We start from the raw sequence: 18,718 nt of genomic DNA on the forward strand, positions 1-18,718 counted from the left end.
AAATAAATATCAAATAGATAGGTAGCAAGGTAGCCAGTAGATAGCAAATAGATAGCAAAATAGCTAGTTAGCAAATAAATATCAAATAGATAGGTAGCAAGGTAGCCAGTAGATAGCTAATAGATAGCAAATAGATAGCAAGTTAGGTAGCCATCTAGATAGCTAATTAGTAAATAGATAGGGAGCAAGGTAGCCAGTAGATAGCTAGTTAGGTCGCCAGCAAGATAGCTAGTTATCAAATAGATATCAGAATCAGAATCAGAATCAGAATCATCTTTATTGCCAAGTATGTAGAACACACAAGGAATTTGTTTCCGGTAGAACACGCTGCACTAGTATCGTTGTCAAAAAAAAAAAAAAAATGCTAAGTGGCACTATATCAAATAGATAGGTAGCAAGGTAGCCAGTAGATAGCTAATAGATAGCAAATAGATAGCAACTAGTTAGCAAATAAATATCAAGTAGATAGGTAGCAAGGTAGCCAGTAGATAGCTAATAGATAGCAAATAGATAGCAAAATAGCTAGTTAGCAAATAAATATCAAATAGATAGGTAGCAAGGTAGCCAGTAGATAGCTAATAGATAGCAAGTTAGGTAGCCATCTAGATAGCTAATTAGTAAATAGATAGGGAGCAAGGTAGCCAGTAGATAGCTGATAGCTAGTTAGGTAGCCAGCAAGATAGCTAGTTAGCAAATAGATATCAAATAGATAGGTAGCAAGGTAGCCAGTAGATAGCTAATAGATAGCAAAATAGCTAGTTAGCAAATAAATATCAAATAGATAGGTAGCAAGGTAGCCAGTAGATAGCTAATAGATAGCAAATAGATAGCAAAATAGCTAGTTAGCAAATAAATATCAAATAGATAGGTAGCAAGGTACCCAGTAGATAGCTAATAGATAGCAAATAGATAGCAAAATAGCTAGTTAGCAAATAAATATCAAATAGATAGGTAGCAAGGTAGCCAGTAGATAGCTAATAGATAGCAAGTTAGGTAGCCATCTAGATAGCTAATTAGTAAATAGATAGGGAGCAAGGTAGCCAGTAGATAGCTGATAGCTAGTTAGGTAGCCAGCAAGATAGCTAGTTATCAAATAGATATCAAATAGATAGGTAGCAAGGTAGCCAGTAGATAGCTAATAGATAGCAACTAGTTAGCAAATAAATATCAAGTAGATAGGTAGCAAGGTAGCCAGTAGATAGCTAATAGATAGCAAGTTAGGTAGCTATCTAGATAGCTAGTTAGCAAATAGATATCAAATAGATAGGTAGCCAGTAGATAGCAAATAGAAAGCTAATAGATTGCAAATAGATAGCCAGCTACATGAACTCTAGCATATGAAAAAAACTAATTTATGACACTTATTTATTATTTTGCCGTTATCTGTCACCAATCATCATATCAGAGCCGCCCGCCACCGCCGGGGTCCATTTGCTTGAAGAACGTGAACTTCTTCTGAAAATGCCGCTGTTGGCCATTCCGCGGCCAACTTTGATCCTTTTTTTTCTTTCTGAGGCCACGACTGTTATGCTTAAAGAGGCGCTGGCTATGATTCTTGGCGCGCACCTTGTTTTCTGTATAAATGACGCACAAAGAAAGCTTAAGAGGTGTTTCTCAAGGGCCTCGCGTTTGCAGCCTCTCGCTACGCCGGCGGCTCGGCTGTGGAAAAGATGAACTCGGTCGGCTTCAAGTGCTGCATTAAGTGTGGTTTGAAACTTTGGCCGGTGGGGGTCCGGTGCACTGGTGGAGAGCGATTGGGGGGGGGCGGTGAAGGACAAGCCACAATGCCGCCTCAAACCGCTGTCGCCGCAGCCGCAACCGCAGCAAGCGGGCCCGGCGTGTGGTCGTCGCAAGGGCATGCTGCTTTATGTCTGCGCTCGGGCCTTCTCTGCTGCCGTTCATGTAAGATCACAAAGCCGTTATTTGGTAATAACTCAGCTTACAAACTTAATTGGTTCCCAGAAAGTGTGCAAAAGTCGAAAAGTTTGTCTTCCAAACATTTATTTCTCATAAGAAACCATTAAAATGACAATAATCCATTCCCAGGTCCCCACAAAACATCATTTTCTACTAAATAAATATTAGCTAGCTTTCTATTTATTTGAGTTACTTCCGGGTTGAGTGAACGCTGGCGCGTGTGGCTGCCGCTGCTCACCCACAGAAAAACTGATCCTGTGACTGTAAAGTTACCTTGAGCGTCTTGAAAGGCGCTGATAAGTGAAATGTATCATTATTATTATTATTATCGGGCTATGCAGCTGTCTATCTAGCTAGCTAGCTAGCTATTTGCTATCTAGCCAGCTACCTATCTAATTGCTATCTGTCTAGCTGGCTATATATTAACTACAGTAAAGTCTCGTTATATCGATATCGGATATATCGATAGTCCCGGTTATATCGATATTTTTTCGGACTCCATTGAATATCGATATAACGAGACTTTACTGTATCTAGCTAGCTATTGGCTATATATCTGGCCAGCTATCTAGCTGGATAACTATATTAGCTAGCTTTCTCTCTATTTGAGTTACTTCCAGGTTGAGTGAACGCTGGCGCGTGTGGCTGCCGTGCTCGCGCAAAAGGAAAAATGGGAAGGATGTGAACATTTTTGGATGCCGTGAATGTGATATAAAAAAATATAAATGTATTTTTTTCAATCATAAATCGTGTGATTGGTGTCCCAAAAAATCGACACATCCTCTTTTCTTTCGATGGAGATTTATTATCCACTCATTGTCAGGGAAGCTCAGAATACATATTGACAAGCTCCGTCATTCGTGGTTTGATTGTGACATGAACGACGATAAGAATATTGGTCAAAACGCGTGTGCGTGGAAAATCAAGCCGGATTTACGCAAGGGTCTCGAGGAGGCAGCAATTTTAATAATACGACTCGTACTGCTCTCTTCTGGTCGAAAGACGACACTGCAACACGTTCCAGACAGACAAAAGACAACCAGGACCGGTCGTTCGGTGTGTATTTTACCCGCACATTTAACGTTGTGGGAACTATTAAACCCTCGGGTTTAATAATGTTCTTTCATACAAAATGGCGGGGGGAGGGGTGCCCACGAACAAAAGGCCTGAGCGAGCTGCCAACGGCGACAGCATTTCATGTTGTCACGGTTGCGTCCATCGTAGCTATACACTGCCGGAAGGGGGGATTCGGAAAGCTTAGAGTTTGCCATCATTCGCTGTCAAAAAAAATACAAATAAATTGTCCGTCCGTCTACTCCGACTCTGCACTTTTGTTCTCTTTGTTTGGGTGGCAGAGGCCCTTCACGTTCCATTCAGAGAATGAGCCAATCGGCTTCGCGCTTACTGGCCGCGGCGAGCCAATGCCGCGGCGGCGTGTTTCCGGGTGGCCGTCGGACCGCGGAGAGACAAGAGGCGAGCGGGCCGGTTGTAAGCTAACCGCTAACTTCCGTTCGAACGCAAAATTCGTCGAAAGCGACGCTTTTCCGCTGGAGCAAAGACGCCGAAAGGCCCCGGAAAAATCCCAACCGCCCGACGGTATCGAATCGGGACGGCTAAAAGTTGAGCGCGCGGCTCGGTTTTGGCCGGATTCGCGGGGCTCCCGCTAGCCTGAGCGGGTAGGCGACAGTCGCTCGATTCCGTTATCCGCCCGCCCGGCGAGAACTCGCTCCAAACTCCGGGAAGAGGGGGGGCGAACATGGCGGACTTTCTGGAAGACCCGTCGGTGCTCACCAAAGACAAGTTGAAGAACGAGCTGGCCGCCAACAACGTGGCCCTGCCGAGCGGCGAGCACAAGAAAGAAGTGTACGTGCAGCTTTACTTGAAGAATTTAACGGCGCAGAACAACAAGAAGAGCCCGCCCGGCGACACCTTCTCCAGCGACGACGACCTTCCCGCCCCCGTGGTCTCCAACAAAAGCCGCTCGGGCAGAGTGAGTCTCACCCGACGCCGTCCGTCGCGTGCCGCCGCCGCCGGGCGCCGCTTTTAACCCCCCGGCGCCTTTTCAACATGCCGCCGAGCAGAAAGCCACCAGGAAGACGGACAAGCCTCGCATCGAGCTGGAGGTGACGGAACTCACCGATGACGACCTGACACTGCAGCTCGCCAACTATGGAGGGGACGCGGGACCCGTCGTGGGTCAGTTGTAACCATCTCTCTATATTGTATATTATGTTTGTATATGAGTGTATATACTGTGTGTGTGTGTATATATATATATATATATATATATATATATATATATATATATATATATATATATATATATATATACAGTAAAGTCTCGTTATATCGATATTCAAGGGAGTCCGAAAAAATATCGATATAACCGGGACTATCGATATATGTCAGGTATTTGAACACCGACAATACACTGTCTGTAAGTAAGGAATCTGCTTAACATTAACATAAATTCCTTGTGTGTTCTACATACTTGGCAATAAAGATGATTCTGATTCTGTATGTTTGTGTGTGTAAATGTGTACGTGTATATATGTATGTCTGTGAGTGTATATATGTAGGTTTGTGTGTGTATATGTATATGCGTACGTTTGTGTGTGTATATGTACGTGTACGTTTGTGTGTGTGTATATCTATGTGTACGTTTGTGTATATGTATATACAGTAAAGTCTCGTTATATCGATATCGGTTATATCGATAGTACTGCTTATTACGATACTATTTCTATGAACGCAAGGAGAAAATTTACATGCCGCAGGATCGGATATATCGATAGTCCGGTTATACCATACGTGTGTGTGTGTGTGTGTGTGTGTGTGTGTGTGTGTGTGTGTGTGTGTGTGTGTGTGTGTGTGTGTGTGTGTGTGTGTGTACAGTAAAGTCTCGTTATATCGATACTCAAGGGAGTCCGAAAAAATATCGATATAACCGGGACTATCGATATATCCGATCCTGCGCCGAGCTGCATTAAACAAAAGCCGCCAAAAGAGGGCAGCCAAGCGCCATATAAGAAACGGAGCTGGCCATTAGCTCCCTTTTTTGTTCCCCCAATGTTGCCTCAAAATGGCACATATAATTCTTTAATGATTGTAAACATGTATGCTTTAATCTTCAGAACTACAGTGTATTTGAAACATATTCATAACTGGATGTGTAACAAGAAAGCATATTATCCGAATCTGAAGCCATTGTTTGCATTCACAAGCAATGCAAGACGTCATGGCGTGAAGTCATTTTTATTTGCATTTGAATAAAAAGTGACATCGGCTGTCCTTTAATACACAGTATGGAATGTTAATAATTTTCAAAATCATCGCGCTTCAGCAGACAAAACAAGAAACATTTTTGCAAAAAACGATTGCATTCATATACAGTACAGTGGGCATGTACATAACACAACAGGGAAACTGCAACGCTTACATCTTACTGTATTATGTATACAATTTTAAAAAGTCATCAATCTTCTTCTGCGTCCCATTTTTACCTTTTAACACAAACACTTCAATCTCGTCTGCTACACACGAGCTAGCGTCTGAAAATGAAAATGGCTCTGCTACACGAGTGCTGGGCACGTAACCAAGATACCTGACCAAGTCGACCAATGGCGCGACTGATGGCGTGTCACGTGACAAAGTCACACGGCCAAGTCGACCAATAGCGCGACCGATGGCGGCTCATGTGACCAAGTCGACCAATGGCGCGACCGATGGCGGCTCACGTAACAAGACACGTGACCAAGTTGACCAATGGCACGACGGATATATCGATGTAATCGGATTATCGTAACAACCGGGTATCGTACTAAACGGTACTAATTATACATAAAAAGACTAGAAATGTGCAAGGGAAACGAAAATAATATCGTAATAAGCGGTACTATCGATATAACCGATATCGATATAACGAGACTTTACTATATATATATATATATATATATATTGAGAGTGTAGTGTCAATGACATTGTCCATGATAGTGTTCCATGACTTAGTTTGCACATGTGTTTTCGTTGAGCGAGGGAAAAACGGAAGGTGCGGTAGCGTTAGTTTTTCTTTGCGCCAACGCGGCGTTGAGAAAGGAAGTACACGCTTTTGTATTGCTTGCGCCTCCGCAGCCTCGTCGCACAAGTTGTACGAGCAGAAGCTGATGGAAGAGCCCACGGCGGAGGCCGAGAGCGCCGCCGCCGGCGACGACGTTACCGTCCTCCCCAAAATCGCCGGCAACCACAACGGCAACACCAACTCGGACCAGTACAGCGACAAGGAAGACGGTGATCATTGATCTTGAATCTATTGAAACCAAGCTGACGTGGTGAAGAACTCGTTTTGTTTTTGTGGCTGTCAGAGGAACTCGGGAGCGGCCAGCCGGAGCAAGTGCCCGTCGCCGAGAGGCCTGTTCGCAGCCGAGGGAAAACTCCGGTGAGCACGCGGACCAGCGCCAGACGGCAGACCAAGGTGATTCCCACGCCGCTCGTCTTGCAATTTTGTCAGCGGCGGCGGCTCATTATGAGTGAATCTAGTTAGCTAGCTAGCTATTTGGCTATGTATCTAGCAAGCTACCTGGCTAGCTATTTGCTATATAGCTAGCTACCTAGCTAGCTATCCATTTGCTATCTATTATCTGTCTAGCTGGCTATATATTAGCTATCTCGCTAGCTATTAGCTATCTATCTGGCTAGCTATTAGCTATGTATGTTAGCTAGCTTCCTATCTATTTGAGTTACTTCCGGGTTGAGTGAACGCTGGCGCATGTGGCTGTGATGTGACCTTGAGAGTTTTGAAAGGTGTTTAGAAATGAAATAGTTTATTATTATTATTATTATTATTATTATTATTATTATTATTATTATTAATTGAGCAGATGTAAGCAATCTATCAGCTATGCATCTTCAGTTGACTTCATTCAAGGCGTCATGAAAATCTATTAGCTGGCAATCTTGTTATCTAGCTGGCTTTCTAGGTATTTAGCTAGCAACTGTATCTATTAGCTATATAGCTAGCTAGCTAGCTTGCTTTCTGTTTGAGTTATTCCAGATTGAGTGAACGCCTTGAGAGTTATGAAATGTGCTTATAAATTAAATGTATTATTATTATTGTTGTTTTTAATATTATTATTATTAGCTAGCTATCTATTAGCTAGCGAGCTAGCTTTCTATCTCCAGTATTTGAGTTACTTCTGGTTTCGGTGAATGCTGGCGCGTGTGTCTGCCGCTGCTCACCCACAGAAAAACTGATCCTGTGACTGTAAAGTAACCTTGAGAGTTTTGAAAGGTGCTTAGAAATGAAATAGATTATTATTATTATTATTATTATTAATTGAGCAGATGTAGGCAAAATCCATCAGCTATGCGTCTTCAGTTGACCTCATTCAAGACATCTTGAAAATCTATTAGCTGGCTATCTAGCTATTTAGCTAACTACTGTATCTATTATCTACCTAGCTAATAGCTATTCGCTAGGTATTAGCTACCTATTCCCTAGTTATTAGTTATCTATTCGCTAGCTATTAGCGATCTATTCGCTAGCTTGCTATCTATTTGCGTTATTCCGGGTTGAGTGAATGCCTTGAGTTATGAAAGGCGCTTATAAATTAAATGTATTATTATTGTTGTTATTATTATTAGCTGGCTATTAGCTATCTAGCTAGCTTTCTATCGACAGTATTTGAGTTACTTCCGGGTTGAGTGAATGCTGGCGCGTATGTCTGCCGCTGCTCACCCACAGAAAAACTGATCCTGTGACTTTAAGAGTTTTGAAAGGCGCTTAGAAATGAAATGGATGATTATTATTATGATTATTAACATGCTTCCAAACCGGTCAAGGTGGTGCAGGAGGAGCTGGTGGTGGTCAGCGAAGGCCCACCCGCCAAGTTCAGCGACAGCCCGGTGGAAGATATCCTGGCTACTGAAATCAGCACGCCGGCGGGGATCAGGTAGCTTGCGCAGTAAGTGGCCGCGACCAATCTTTTATGGCGCTTGACGGCTGGCGGTTTTGTTGCTTTTGTCCCGCAGCGCCACCTGCAGGCGTCCCATCCGAGGGGCGGCGGGCCGACCGCTCAAGCCCAGCGACTACTGGCTGGACGAGTCGCGCGTGCGGCACAGCGTGCGCACCGAGAACCGCTCCTATTCGGAGTCCTTCTCCCGGGGGGTTGGCTCCGCCCCTCGCCCCGTCGCCACGCCGGGCGTCCTCGCCCTCCCGCTCAAGCTGGGCCTCCTGGCGGCGCTCTGCGCCTCCTTTTACCTGGCCTACCGCCACCTGGAGGTCGCCGACGCGGGGGGCCTCCTGGGCCACGTCGCCGTCGCCCTGCGGGACGCCGCCCGCAACGCCACCGCCTACTTTGGCCTGGGCGACAAGGCAAAGGTGTAAGGTCTCCCTCGCCATCACACACACGACAAAAACTGCTTTCCAAACACGTTCACGTAGCGCGAAACCACACAAAGGTGCACTCGGTCCACCTTTAGTGTTGGGGGGGCAGGTTTTAATCCATTTAGCTCAGAATTGGCTTCAGACGGGCTTCCACGTCAACACTGGAGGCAGATTTCAAGTTGGCGCCATTTAAAGGACAACCGACACCACTTTTTACATCAGTAAAGCGTTTTATAGCATCTAAAATACCCCAAACACGCAGTATGATATTTTTAGTCAAATGCAAAACACCAATAAAAATGACTTCAAGTGTCCAAAAACTACTTAAAATTGAACCCGGAAGTGGCCAGTTTCCGAAGGTCCCGCCCCCTTGTTCATGATGTCACGCCAAAACGTCTTGCCTTGCTCGAGAATCAAAACAATGGCTTCATATCCGGAGAAGAGGCTTTCTTGTTCCACATGATGAATATGATTCAAATAGTTCTGAAGAGGAAAGCATACATGTTTGCAATCGATTAAAGGAGTCCTCCCAGATCAATTCGAGCCATCAATGACAGCGATGTAGCGTCCCAGAAAATGCACAAGATGGCGCATGAGCTCCGTTGGAAATGGGCTGATTTGTCTGCTGGGAATTTGTATCAACTAGTATCAAATAGTTGTCTTGGTGCAACACACAACGATTCACCATGGCGTTATTTATGTGTTTTCCTTCTAATTTCGCCATCAACACGATGTTTTTAGACCAAACAAAGTACCCAAAATGCATTGTGTGTCCTTTCTCGGTCAGGGGCGTTCCTTCCGTGACGTGATGTCAGAAATCGTCAAAAACAAGACTTCTGGAATATTCAGTGCGAGTCTTAAAATGTAAAAGATAGCTATATGCGGTGGAATCTTGTTAAAATATGCTCAGTAGAAATCATTTGAAGCCGTTTTACAAATTATGGACACAACTTGTCCCGAGGCGTCGGTTGTCCTTTAAATTGGTGAATCATGCAAAGACTTAGCATTACCCCCCGCCGCCCCCAAAAAATGTTGGACTAGCATTGGATTGGATTGGCCTTTATTCGTCTGGCAGTGGAGAAATTGACATTTCATAGCAGCAAAGTTATGAAAGGAAAGGAAAGAAAGAAGTAGAAAAACAAAATACAGGAGTTGCTGGAAAGGCAGACACTCTGGCGGCGACCCCCCCCCCCCCCCCCAGGTGGCGCTACCAGAGACTGACTTTTAGATTTGGTTTTTAGTTTTTTTTTTTAAACCTGTGAATCGTGCTCTTTTTGTCTGTAGAATTTAGCGGAGGGTGGGGGGGTGCACTTTACCCCTCCCCGCATGATTTTAGATTTGATTGGATTGTTTTCTTTGATGGCCGTCTTCGTAGTTGTGTGAGCCCCCCCCCCCCCCCCCCCCCCCCCAAAAAAAAAAAAAAAAATGTCTGCCCTCCTTTAGGGTCACTCATCACACTTAAAAAATAAAATAATTCTTCTGTAAAATGTCTTTCCAGATTTGCAATCCCAATTTTATGGAACCTGAGAAACCGGTCGCAAATGGGGGTGGGGGGATTTAAAAAATATAATAACTCCAGGCAAGAAATCAGTTTGTCATCAACAACCCCCTTAAGCCCAACTCAACCCGGAAGTAACTCCAATAGATTGACAACTAGCTAGTTCGCTAATAGATAGCTAATAATAATAATAACAATAATACATTTATTTAGAAGCGCCTTTCAAAATTCCTAAGGTCGCTTTACAGTCACAGGATAAGTTGGATAGCTAGCTTTATTGCTAATAGATAGCTATCTAGCCAGCTAGATAGCTAATACATGATACCACAAAGATAGTTCACGTAGCCCAAGAAGACGCGTTTGGCCCAAGTTTTGACTTGGTGTTGTCAAAAAGCTCACGGGCCTCTTTATCTATGAGCTATCTAGCTAGTGATCTGGCTATATATTAGCTATCTATCCGGCTGGCTAGCTGGTAATCTGTTAGCTGTCTATCCTGCTAGCTATCTATTAGCTAGCTGGCTATCTATCCGGTGGGCTGACGGCTGGTTATATATTGGCTATCTGGCTGGCTGGATCGCTATCTGTTAGCTGTCTAACCAGCTGGCTAGCTATCTATTAGCTGGCAGGCTGGTTAGCTGGCTACTAGCTGGCTAGCTCTCTATCTGTTTGCTATAATAATAATAATCTATTTGATTTCTAAGCGCCATTCAAAACTCTCAAGGTCACTTTACAGTCACAACCCGGAAGTAACTTGGTTAGAAAGATAGCTAATAGCTGGCTATCTGGTTGGCTGGCTATCTATTAGCTAGCTAGCTAGCTAGCTGGCTGGCTATCTAATCGCTTGCTAGCTTTTATTTATTTGAGTTATTCCGCGCTGAGTGAACGCTGGCGCATGTGGCTGCCGCTGCTCACCCACAGAAAAACTGATCCTGGCTTCTTCGTTGGTGTCCCGGGTTGGGGACTTTTATGTTTTTGTATTTTTTGAATTTGCTATGCTTGATCAATCCGGGTCATCACCTTTTTGATCGCAGCCAGGAAGTGGGAGTCACGCCCCCGTCAGATTTTGGGTCTCAAAATGTTGCATTCGGAGTGCCCCCCACCCCTCAGGCATCTTTGAAAGTCGCAATCCGGGTGAGCGCTATGAGTGACTGTGTATCTTCTTGATTGAACTTGTTGCGAGTGATTTTAACGTTTCCACCATGGAATTTTGTGGCTTTGCATTTTTATTGATCAAGTAGGCAATGTATCGTCCAATAAACCGCATCCCCGGTACACCTTCCCCTTCCTGTGGGTTTTTTCCATTGAAAAATTAAGAAGACGAGCCAGGATTTCAAAATAAGAGCCCGGCCTATTTGGGTGTTTTTATTTTATTTGGCAGAAAAAAAATTCTGATCGCACTCTAAACAATTGCAATCATTTTATTTTGATGCGTAACATGCGCTTTATTAGCATGCCAATGACTTCATTGTTATTTCTTTTTTCCTCTCTTCACTTCTTTTAATTTTTCTGGCTGTCTAGCTAGATCGCTATATGGCTAGCTACCTAGCGAGCTAGCCATTTGCTATCTATCTCGCTGGATATATATTAGCTATTGGCTATCTATCTGTCTGCTAGCTAGCTAGCTATTAGCTATATATTAGCAAGCTTTCTATCTATTTGAGTTACTTCCGGGTTGAGTGAACGCTTGCCTGGGGGGTTTGGGGGGGCACAGCCTTTTCATCTCTTGTCGTTGCTGACCTCTGACCTCACCCCACCCCCTTTCAAATTGCTACTGTGGACTGCAAATTTCCCTATTGTGGGACAAACAAAAGTTTTCTGATTCTGAAGCTAACTAGCGATCAAGCTAGGTAGCGATCATGCAAGCCAGCAATTGGGCTAGTGAGTTATCGAGCGAGCTAGCAATTGTGCTAGCAAGCAATCCAGCTAGCAATCGTGCTAGCTAGCAATTGAGCTGGCTAGTGATCGATCTGGCTATCGATCAAGCTAGTTAGCGATCGAGGTAGCTATCCATCAAGCTGGCTAGCCATTAATCTAGCTAGCGATCAAGGTAGTGAGTGATTGAGCTAGCTAGCGAGGAGCTAGCTTGCAGTCGAGGTGGCTACTGATCGAGCTGGCTCGCGATTGCGCTGGCTAATCCTTTATATCACAGGTGTCAAAGTCAAGGCCTGGGGGCCAAAGCTGGCCTTATTTTGTCACTTTGAGTTGTTGATGCTTGCTAAAGTCCCAAGCAAACTGTCAAATTGTCCCACAAAAAAAGTCATTATTTTGGACTGAAAAATAGTTATTTATTCATTTGGAGGGCATGAAACATTGTACACAACCTAGTCCGTCATGGAAGGGGATTAAACACACACACACATATACAATCGTTCGTGTATGCGTTCCAAACGTCAATGAGAGGAGAATCAAGATAAATGTACAATTTATTCATTTTTTATTGTGCATTCTTCATCGCAGAAACAAATAAAATCAAACCGGAACAGGAAACATTCATTGTTTTCAAGCACGCACACACACACATCACCTCACATGCGTGTGTGTGTGTGTGTGTGTGTGTGTGCGTCAGAAGGAGAGGTTGATGAGGGGGGCGCAGTTCTCCTTCTTGACTTCCGGACTCCACTTGATGAGCGGCGAACTTAAGTCAATCAGATGCTGAAACACGACAACAACAAAAAAAAACAGGGCGACGCCGCCGTCACTTTCTGGTTTGTCAACAGGAAATGGTGACAAAAAACAGGAAGTGGAAGTGAAGGCTTGGTGGAAGGTACCTGGGCGGCGCTACAGTTCTTGGTGGCGTTTCGGATCAAGTCCGGGGTGTTTCTCAGGTCGATCAGCAGTTTCTCGTGGGTGGGGACGACAGGAACCGGAAGGTCCAGCAGGAGAACCTCAAGGAAGGAGGCGCGACCGAAAGGTCAACCGCGGCCAAAAAGGTCAACCACACGTGTGGTTTGGGGCCTACCTCCCCTTTGGCGCTCTCTGGCTGGTCTTTGCTGGGCTCCGACGGCTCAGGACCTTTGGGCTCGATGACCTCCGGGCTCTCTGATTGGTCGGGCTCGGCAGGAGGCTCCTCCTCCAAACAAAAGGGCTGCGGGTCAACGGACGCTGCCCTATTCGAATCAGGGAGGCCGGGACTGGGCACAGAGAAAACAACCGTTAGCCTGGCTAGCGTGCATAGCATCCATTTCATTTCTAAGCACCTTTCAAAACTCTCAAGGTCACTTTACAGTCAAAGGATAAGTTCTTCTGTGGGTGAGCAGCGGCAGCCACATGCGCCAATGTTCACTCCCCCCGGTAGAAAGTAGATAGAAAGCTAGCTAATATATAGCTAATAGCCAGCCAGCTAGCTAGATTGCTAATATAAAGCCACCTAGACAGATAGCTAGCTAGGTAGCGAACTAGCTAGCTAGAGTTGCTTCCTATTGGCTGCCAACCGCTCACCTGAGGCAAATCCTGGAAGGGCAGTCCGAGTCGGAGGCGGCCTGCGCTCGGGGGCGTCTGGAGTTTCCGCCCTGGCTGCCGGGCGTCATCGCGGGAATGGCCGACGCCCGGCGTTTGACTGGCGTGGGCAAACCGGAGGGTCGCTGGGAATGCGAGTGCGGAGTGCAAGTGGGTTTGCTTCGCCCCGCAGAGGGAGTCAGCGGGCCGCTCGACGCCTTTTGTTGAAGGCTGAGGGGGCGATGAGGTCAGAGGTCAGCGACAACAAGAGATGAAATGGCTGCCCCCCCCCCCCCCCAAGCGCTGGTTTCTAGCTGCTCCGCTAGCTAATTGTCAGCTAGCACGCAGTTAGCATTAGCATCCGTTTGCTTTTCAGCACTCACCCGTCCATTCTGGTCTTTGGTTTGAGCGCCCTTGACACCACAGGAGAGGAGTACCCTTGAAAAAAACCACAAAAGCAAACCTTGAGCAAAAAGTGGAAAATGTTTGGGGATGCGTTTAACCGACCTGGTCCGGCGACTCCTCCGCTGGACGTGTGGCCGAGCGCCGCCGCTTTGCTTTTGGCCTTGGATCCGCCTTGAATCCGAGCGCCGGCGGCCGACGTCTTGTCCAAGGTTCCTTTGAGGGGCGTGGCCTGGCCGACTTTGGCCGACTCCGACAAATTCCCGACTTGGCCGTTGCCGCGGCTTCGGTAGCCGGTGGCGGAGGACGAGAGCGACGATGACCGCCAGGCCGTTTTGACACCGGCGCCGGAGCGCCGTTTGTTTCGATTGGCGGGCTGGCTGACGTCGCCGGGGGCGACGGGACCGCTCGTGCCGCAGTTCTGCGAGGAGTTCGGCTTCCCTGAAAGATGGACAGACAGCGTTACGGAGTAGTTTCCCACAAGATGACGTTAGCGCTAACGTGCTAACGGTTTTGGCCCACCTGTGGAGGCTGACGGGCTGAAGTTGAAGCTGGAGAGCGACGACGACGTCTTGCGACTTTCTGTTAGCTTCCTGCTCTGAAGCGGCGTCATCTTCACGCTAGACCTCACCACCTTCACACAAGAAGAATAAAACGTATTCACGCTACTCATTCGGCGAAACGTTAGTTTCTTGAAATTGAAATTCTTGAAATTGAATAGCTATTTGCTATGTAGCTAGCTAGATATTTGCTATCTATTAGTTGTCTAGCTGGCTATATATTAGCCATCTAGCTATCTGGCTAGCTATTAGCTATATATATTAGCTAGCTTTCTATCTATATGAGTTACTTCCGGGTTGAGTGAACGCTGGCGCATGTGGCTGCCACTGCTCACCCACAAAAAAAACAATCCTGTGACTGGAAAGTGACCGTGAGTTTTGATTAGCGCTTAGAAAAAAAAAAAATAATAATACATTTCATTTATAATCGCCTTTTGAAAACTCTAAGGGTCACTTTACAGTCACAGGAAGTTTTTCTGTGAGTGAGCAGCGGCAGCCACAAGCGCCAGCGTTCATCAACCATGAATAACTCAAATAGATAGAAAGTTAGCTAGCTAGCTAATAGATAACTAATAGATATCTAGCTTATAGATAGCAAATACATAGCTAGCTAGATAGCTAGCTAGCTTATAGATATCAAATAGATAGCTAGCTAGCTAGATAATAATAATAATAGATAGCAAATGAAATGTATGATTATTATTATTACTTTGACTTTGTCGGGCGGAGCCAGCGTGCGCTTCTTCCCGGAAGCGAGGAGCGAGTGGCTGGCGGAATCAGAACAAAGATCCCGGCCGGGTTCGGCCCGAACGTCCGGATCAGGACTCGGACTGGCTTTGCAACCGGACACCGGCTGGAGGGGAGAAAAAAAAAAGACAGCGGGCACGGCAGCGCCCACAAGGGAAAAGGTTGATTTAGTGTCGCCGAACGGTCGCCGAACGGTCACCGAATGGTCGCCGCACTTGTGCTTTTTGTGCGCCCGGCACCCCGCCGACGGAAGAGGAAGTCCCGGGGACGGATGGCTTGCTGGGCAGGAGGGAGCGCAAAGCCACTTTGCCCCGGAGCGCCGGGCTGGAGGCGGTCGGACCGGCGGCCATCTTGGCGTCGGCGCTTCCCGGCCGCAAGCGGCGGCGGATGGCCGGCGGCAGGTCCTTCATGGGGCTGTCCTGCACCAGGAAGGTCTGACGTTTGACGGGGCTGCGCATCTTGGCGGCGTCCCGGATGAAGCGCTCCCCTTCGTCCTGGACGGCGCCGGCGGCGGCCTCGCCCCGCAGCCATTGGCCGTCTTGCAGCTGCTCGGCCAATCGCTTGGCCTCCCGGCAAACAGCGTCCAGCTGGTCCCCCGAAAGCGGACTCCAGCTGCCCCACGCTTCCCCCAGGGCCAAGTTTTGGGGTGCGTGGCCGCAAGTGGACGCCTCCACAAAGACATCGTCCCCGTCTTCAGCGCATTGGGAGCTGCGGACAGAAAAGAAGAAAAGCACTGAATATTCAGCAAGTCTTGTTTTTGAGTTGGTGACGAGTCTGTACGTGACGTCACTGAAGGAACGCCCCTGACCGAAAAAAGGACACATTGTAGCAGTCCTTCCATCACGTCAATGTATTTTTCTGTACTTGTTTGATCTGAAAACCTTGTGTTGCACCAAAAAGAGGCAGAAGAGGGCGACAAAGCTCCATGTAAAGAATTTATCAGCCTGTGGAAACGGGCTGATTAATTCATCACACAGAGCTTGGACGCCATTTTCTGACTCTTTTTGGGTGATCCATTTCCCCCCATTGTTGCCTCAAAATGGCACGGAAAAAAATCTTTAATCAATTTCAAACATGTATGCTTTCCTCTTCAGAACTATTTGAATCATATTCATAATTGGATGTGTAACAAGGAAGCATATTCTCCGAATCTGAAGCCATCGTTTTGATTCTCCAGCTTTAAGTCATTTTTATTGGTGTTTTGCATTTGACTAAAAATATCATCCTGCATGTTTTTTCTGATGTCAGTTAAGAAACAAAAAAGTGATGTCGGTTGTCCTTTAAAACTACACAAAATATACCTTATTTTATGTCTAATATATGTGCTAGGGGATTTTAATAAAAATAAATAAACTGTACTGTGATACCTCAGCTTACGAACTTAAAGGATCTATTATCTATGAGCTATCTATTAGCTATCTACTGGCTACATATCTATTTGCAAGCTAGCTATCTAGCTGGCTACCTAACGAGCTATCTATTAGCTTTCTATCAGCTATCTACTGGCTACCTTGCTACATATCTATTTGATATCTATTGCGAACCAGCGAAATAGCTGGCTACCTAACGAGCTATCTATTTGCTATCTATCTAGCTAGCTATCTATTCGTTATTTATTAGCCAGCTAGCTAACTTTCTATCTATTTGAGTTATTCAGGGTTGAGTGAACACTGGCACATGTGGCTCACCCACAGAAAACCAGCCATCTGGCTGGCTATCGATTGGTTATATAGCAAGCTGCCTATCTATTGGCTATCTGATATCTAGCTAGCTTTCTATTTATTTGAGTTATTCCGGGTTGAGTGAACGCTGTCGGATGTGGCTTCCGCTGCTCACCCACAGAAAAACTAATCCTGTGATTGAAAAGTGACCTTGAGAGTTTTGAAAGGCGCTTAGCAATGTATTATTATTAAGTGACCCGGATGTTAGACTTGCTGGAAACAAAAAAACGACGGTCCAGTTGGGGCTCAATCCGCGGTTGGTTTTTCAAATCAAAGTTCTTACCTGTCCGGTGACAGCGAGACGTCAAAGTCGAACTTCTCGTCCAGCAGATTGATCGCATCTGCGTTGACTCCACAAGCGTCAGCGACGACGTCGCCATTGTCAAGATGGACTAACTGACCGTCGCCTGCTCCACGTTCCATCTCGCGGCCGCGTCTCCTTTCAAACCTGCAGGTGAGCATTCAAAAAAAATAATCATAACATTCCAGAAATTAAACTCAAAACGAAAGTAGCTTCGCCCTCACCGCCTTAGCTTGTTAGCATTGCCTTCCCGCAAACTTTAAAGTGAACAAATCGACCGGAAACGCGAGCCGACACATTTGAATGTCGCCATGAACGACCAACCTTCTTATTTTTATTCCCACGATGATGAAAAAAAACAAGTTGCGTTTCGCTCGTGAACTACGTGAAGACAACACAGCAGCAATTCAAATGGGGGCCGCCGCGGGTCACGTGGCTTTCTCTCTCGGAACCATTGGTCGGAGAACCAGTGACGTCAGTGCGAAAGGAATTATGGTCAATGTCGTCCATGTTTGCTTTTTCACGCGTTTCGGACGACGACGACTCAATCGTTGTTCGACTCCAACCAATCACGACTCAAGTGACGAGATTCGCGAGATTGTTTGAATGTTGACGAATGTTATAATAATAATAATAATAATAATAATAATAATAATAATAATAAATATATTTCCTTTCTAAGCGCCTTCCAAAACTCTCAGGGTCACTTTACAGTCACAGGATCAAGTTTTTCTGTGGGTGAGCAGCAGCAGCCACACTCACCAGCGTTCACTCAACCCCGAAGTAACTCAAATAGATAGAACGCTAGCTAGCTAGCTAATGGATAGCAAATAAATAGGTAATAGATAGCCAGATAGCCAACAGCTAGCCAACTAGGCAGCTTACAGCCAGCGAGCTAGACAGCTAATAGCCAGCCAGCTAAGCTAATGGATAGCTATTAAATAGCTAATAGATAGCCAACAGCTAGCCAGCTAATTGTTAATTCTTATGATTTATTGTTGTGGACAATAAATAACTCGGGCCTTGGCGCAGTACATAGCTATTGTTACTTCGTGTTACTTCCGGGTAGCGTGAACGCTGGCGCGAATGGGTGCCGCTGCTCGCCCACACAAACAAAATCCTGTGATCCTTGAGTTTTGAAAAGCGTTTAGAAATTAAATGTATTATTATTATTAGCATATAGCTATTCATTCCAATTTGATGGTGCCGTTTGTCATTCGCCCAACCGAGTCGTTTTAGCCCAATCCCGGTAGGCCTGGACGGCGCAGTCCCGATCTCAGTAGCCCTTGTACTTGTGGACAAACTTGCCGTCGTCTTGGTACATGTTGGCTTTCATCCTTGTAGATGTGATTCCTTGCTCCGTATTACCGATAGTTGAGGACTCTGTGTCTCAATACCCTCGGAACCAATTATCGTTACACCACCGGTGTCCAAGTCAAGGCGCGGGGACCAAATCTGGCCCACCACGTCATTTTATTCGGCCTGCAAAAGAAAATCAAGCATGTCAAGGTCCATGATGCTTGCTAACGTCCGAATCAAAATTGTCCTATGTAAACTACAATAACAATCATTATTTTTAGTCCTTTATGTCCTTTAATAGCCCAATTTGTTGTCCACAAACACCTGATCCCTGATACCCCGATAGCCATCCCTGCACTTCACCGTCTTATCCCAACACCAGTAGACCAAGTGCCTCTAGACCTGAATTTGAGCCAATCCCCGTACCTTTCGCTCTTGTTGACAAAGTTCCTTTAG

The 18,718-nt window shown here is 45.8% G+C and overlaps 2 protein-coding genes across 4 annotated transcripts; one reads left to right on the top strand and one right to left on the bottom strand.

Annotated features, from left to right (window-relative positions):
• The first annotated feature begins 2,801 nt into the window (after positions 1 to 2,801).
• On the top strand, positions 2,802 to 9,693 carry tmpob (thymopoietin b). Of its 2 annotated transcripts, none has more exons than XM_088995666.1 (6): positions 2,802 to 3,907; positions 3,999 to 4,113; positions 6,049 to 6,204; positions 6,279 to 6,388; positions 7,765 to 7,865; positions 7,945 to 9,693. In XM_088995666.1, exons 1-6 carry the CDS (start codon positions 3,674 to 3,676, stop codon positions 8,297 to 8,299), a joined length of 1,071 nt encoding a protein of 356 aa, XP_088851792.1. In that variant the 5' UTR covers positions 2,802 to 3,673; the 3' UTR covers positions 8,300 to 9,693. The 2 variants fall into 2 exon arrangements, with proteins under 2 accessions (XP_088851792.1, XP_088851791.1); XM_088995665.1 differs by having other exon boundaries at positions 2,811 to 3,907; positions 7,756 to 7,865.
• Positions 9,694 to 10,156: 463 nt separating this feature from the next.
• gtse1 (G-2 and S-phase expressed 1) lies at positions 10,157 to 17,380 on the bottom strand. 2 transcript variants are annotated; one of them, XM_088995664.1, is made up of 11 exons: positions 17,288 to 17,380; positions 16,946 to 17,110; positions 15,157 to 15,649; positions 14,904 to 15,047; positions 14,157 to 14,268; positions 13,740 to 14,075; positions 13,616 to 13,670; positions 13,236 to 13,463; positions 12,757 to 12,928; positions 12,566 to 12,682; positions 10,157 to 12,449 (listed from the first exon to the last, which is right to left on the bottom strand). In XM_088995664.1, the coding sequence occupies exons 2-11, from the start codon at positions 17,083 to 17,085 to the stop codon at positions 12,360 to 12,362; spliced, it is 1,887 nt and encodes a 628-aa protein (XP_088851790.1). In that variant the 5' UTR covers positions 17,086 to 17,110; positions 17,288 to 17,380; the 3' UTR covers positions 10,157 to 12,359. The 2 variants fall into 2 exon arrangements, with proteins under 2 accessions (XP_088851790.1, XP_088851789.1); XM_088995663.1 differs by having other exon boundaries at positions 17,188 to 17,372.
• Positions 17,381 to 18,718: the final 1,338 nt, after the last annotated feature.

This window comes from Hippocampus bargibanti, linkage group LG05, assembly GCF_051943395.1.
Source record: "Hippocampus bargibanti isolate YZ-2025 linkage group LG05, ASM5194339v1, whole genome shotgun sequence".
In the NCBI taxonomy this organism is placed as follows: Eukaryota; Metazoa; Chordata; class Actinopteri; order Syngnathiformes; family Syngnathidae; genus Hippocampus; species Hippocampus bargibanti.

Bases quoted from the DNA above. Each gene is read 5' to 3' on its own strand.
- gtse1 (XM_088995664.1), bottom strand. From the start codon at position 17,085: ATGGAACGTGGAGCAGGCGACGGTCAGTTAGTCCATCTTGACAATGGC. The intron at 15,048-15,156 runs GTGCGGCGACCA...TCTCCCCTCCAG, and splicing joins CGGGCGCACAAAAAGCACAA to CCGGTGTCCGGTTGCAAAGC. The intron at 12,683-12,756 runs GTAGGCCCCAAA...TCCTTCCTTGAG, and splicing joins CAGAGAGCGCCAAAGGGGAG to GTTCTCCTGCTGGACCTTCC.
- tmpob (XM_088995665.1), top strand. From the start codon at position 3,674: ATGGCGGACTTTCTGGAAGACCCGTCGGTGCTCACCAAAGACAAGTTG. The intron at 3,908-3,998 runs GTGAGTCTCACC...GCCGCCGAGCAG, and splicing joins ACAAAAGCCGCTCGGGCAGA to AAAGCCACCAGGAAGACGGA. The intron at 6,389-7,755 runs GTGATTCCCACG...AAACCGGTCAAG, and splicing joins GCGCCAGACGGCAGACCAAG to GTGGTGCAGGAGGAGCTGGT.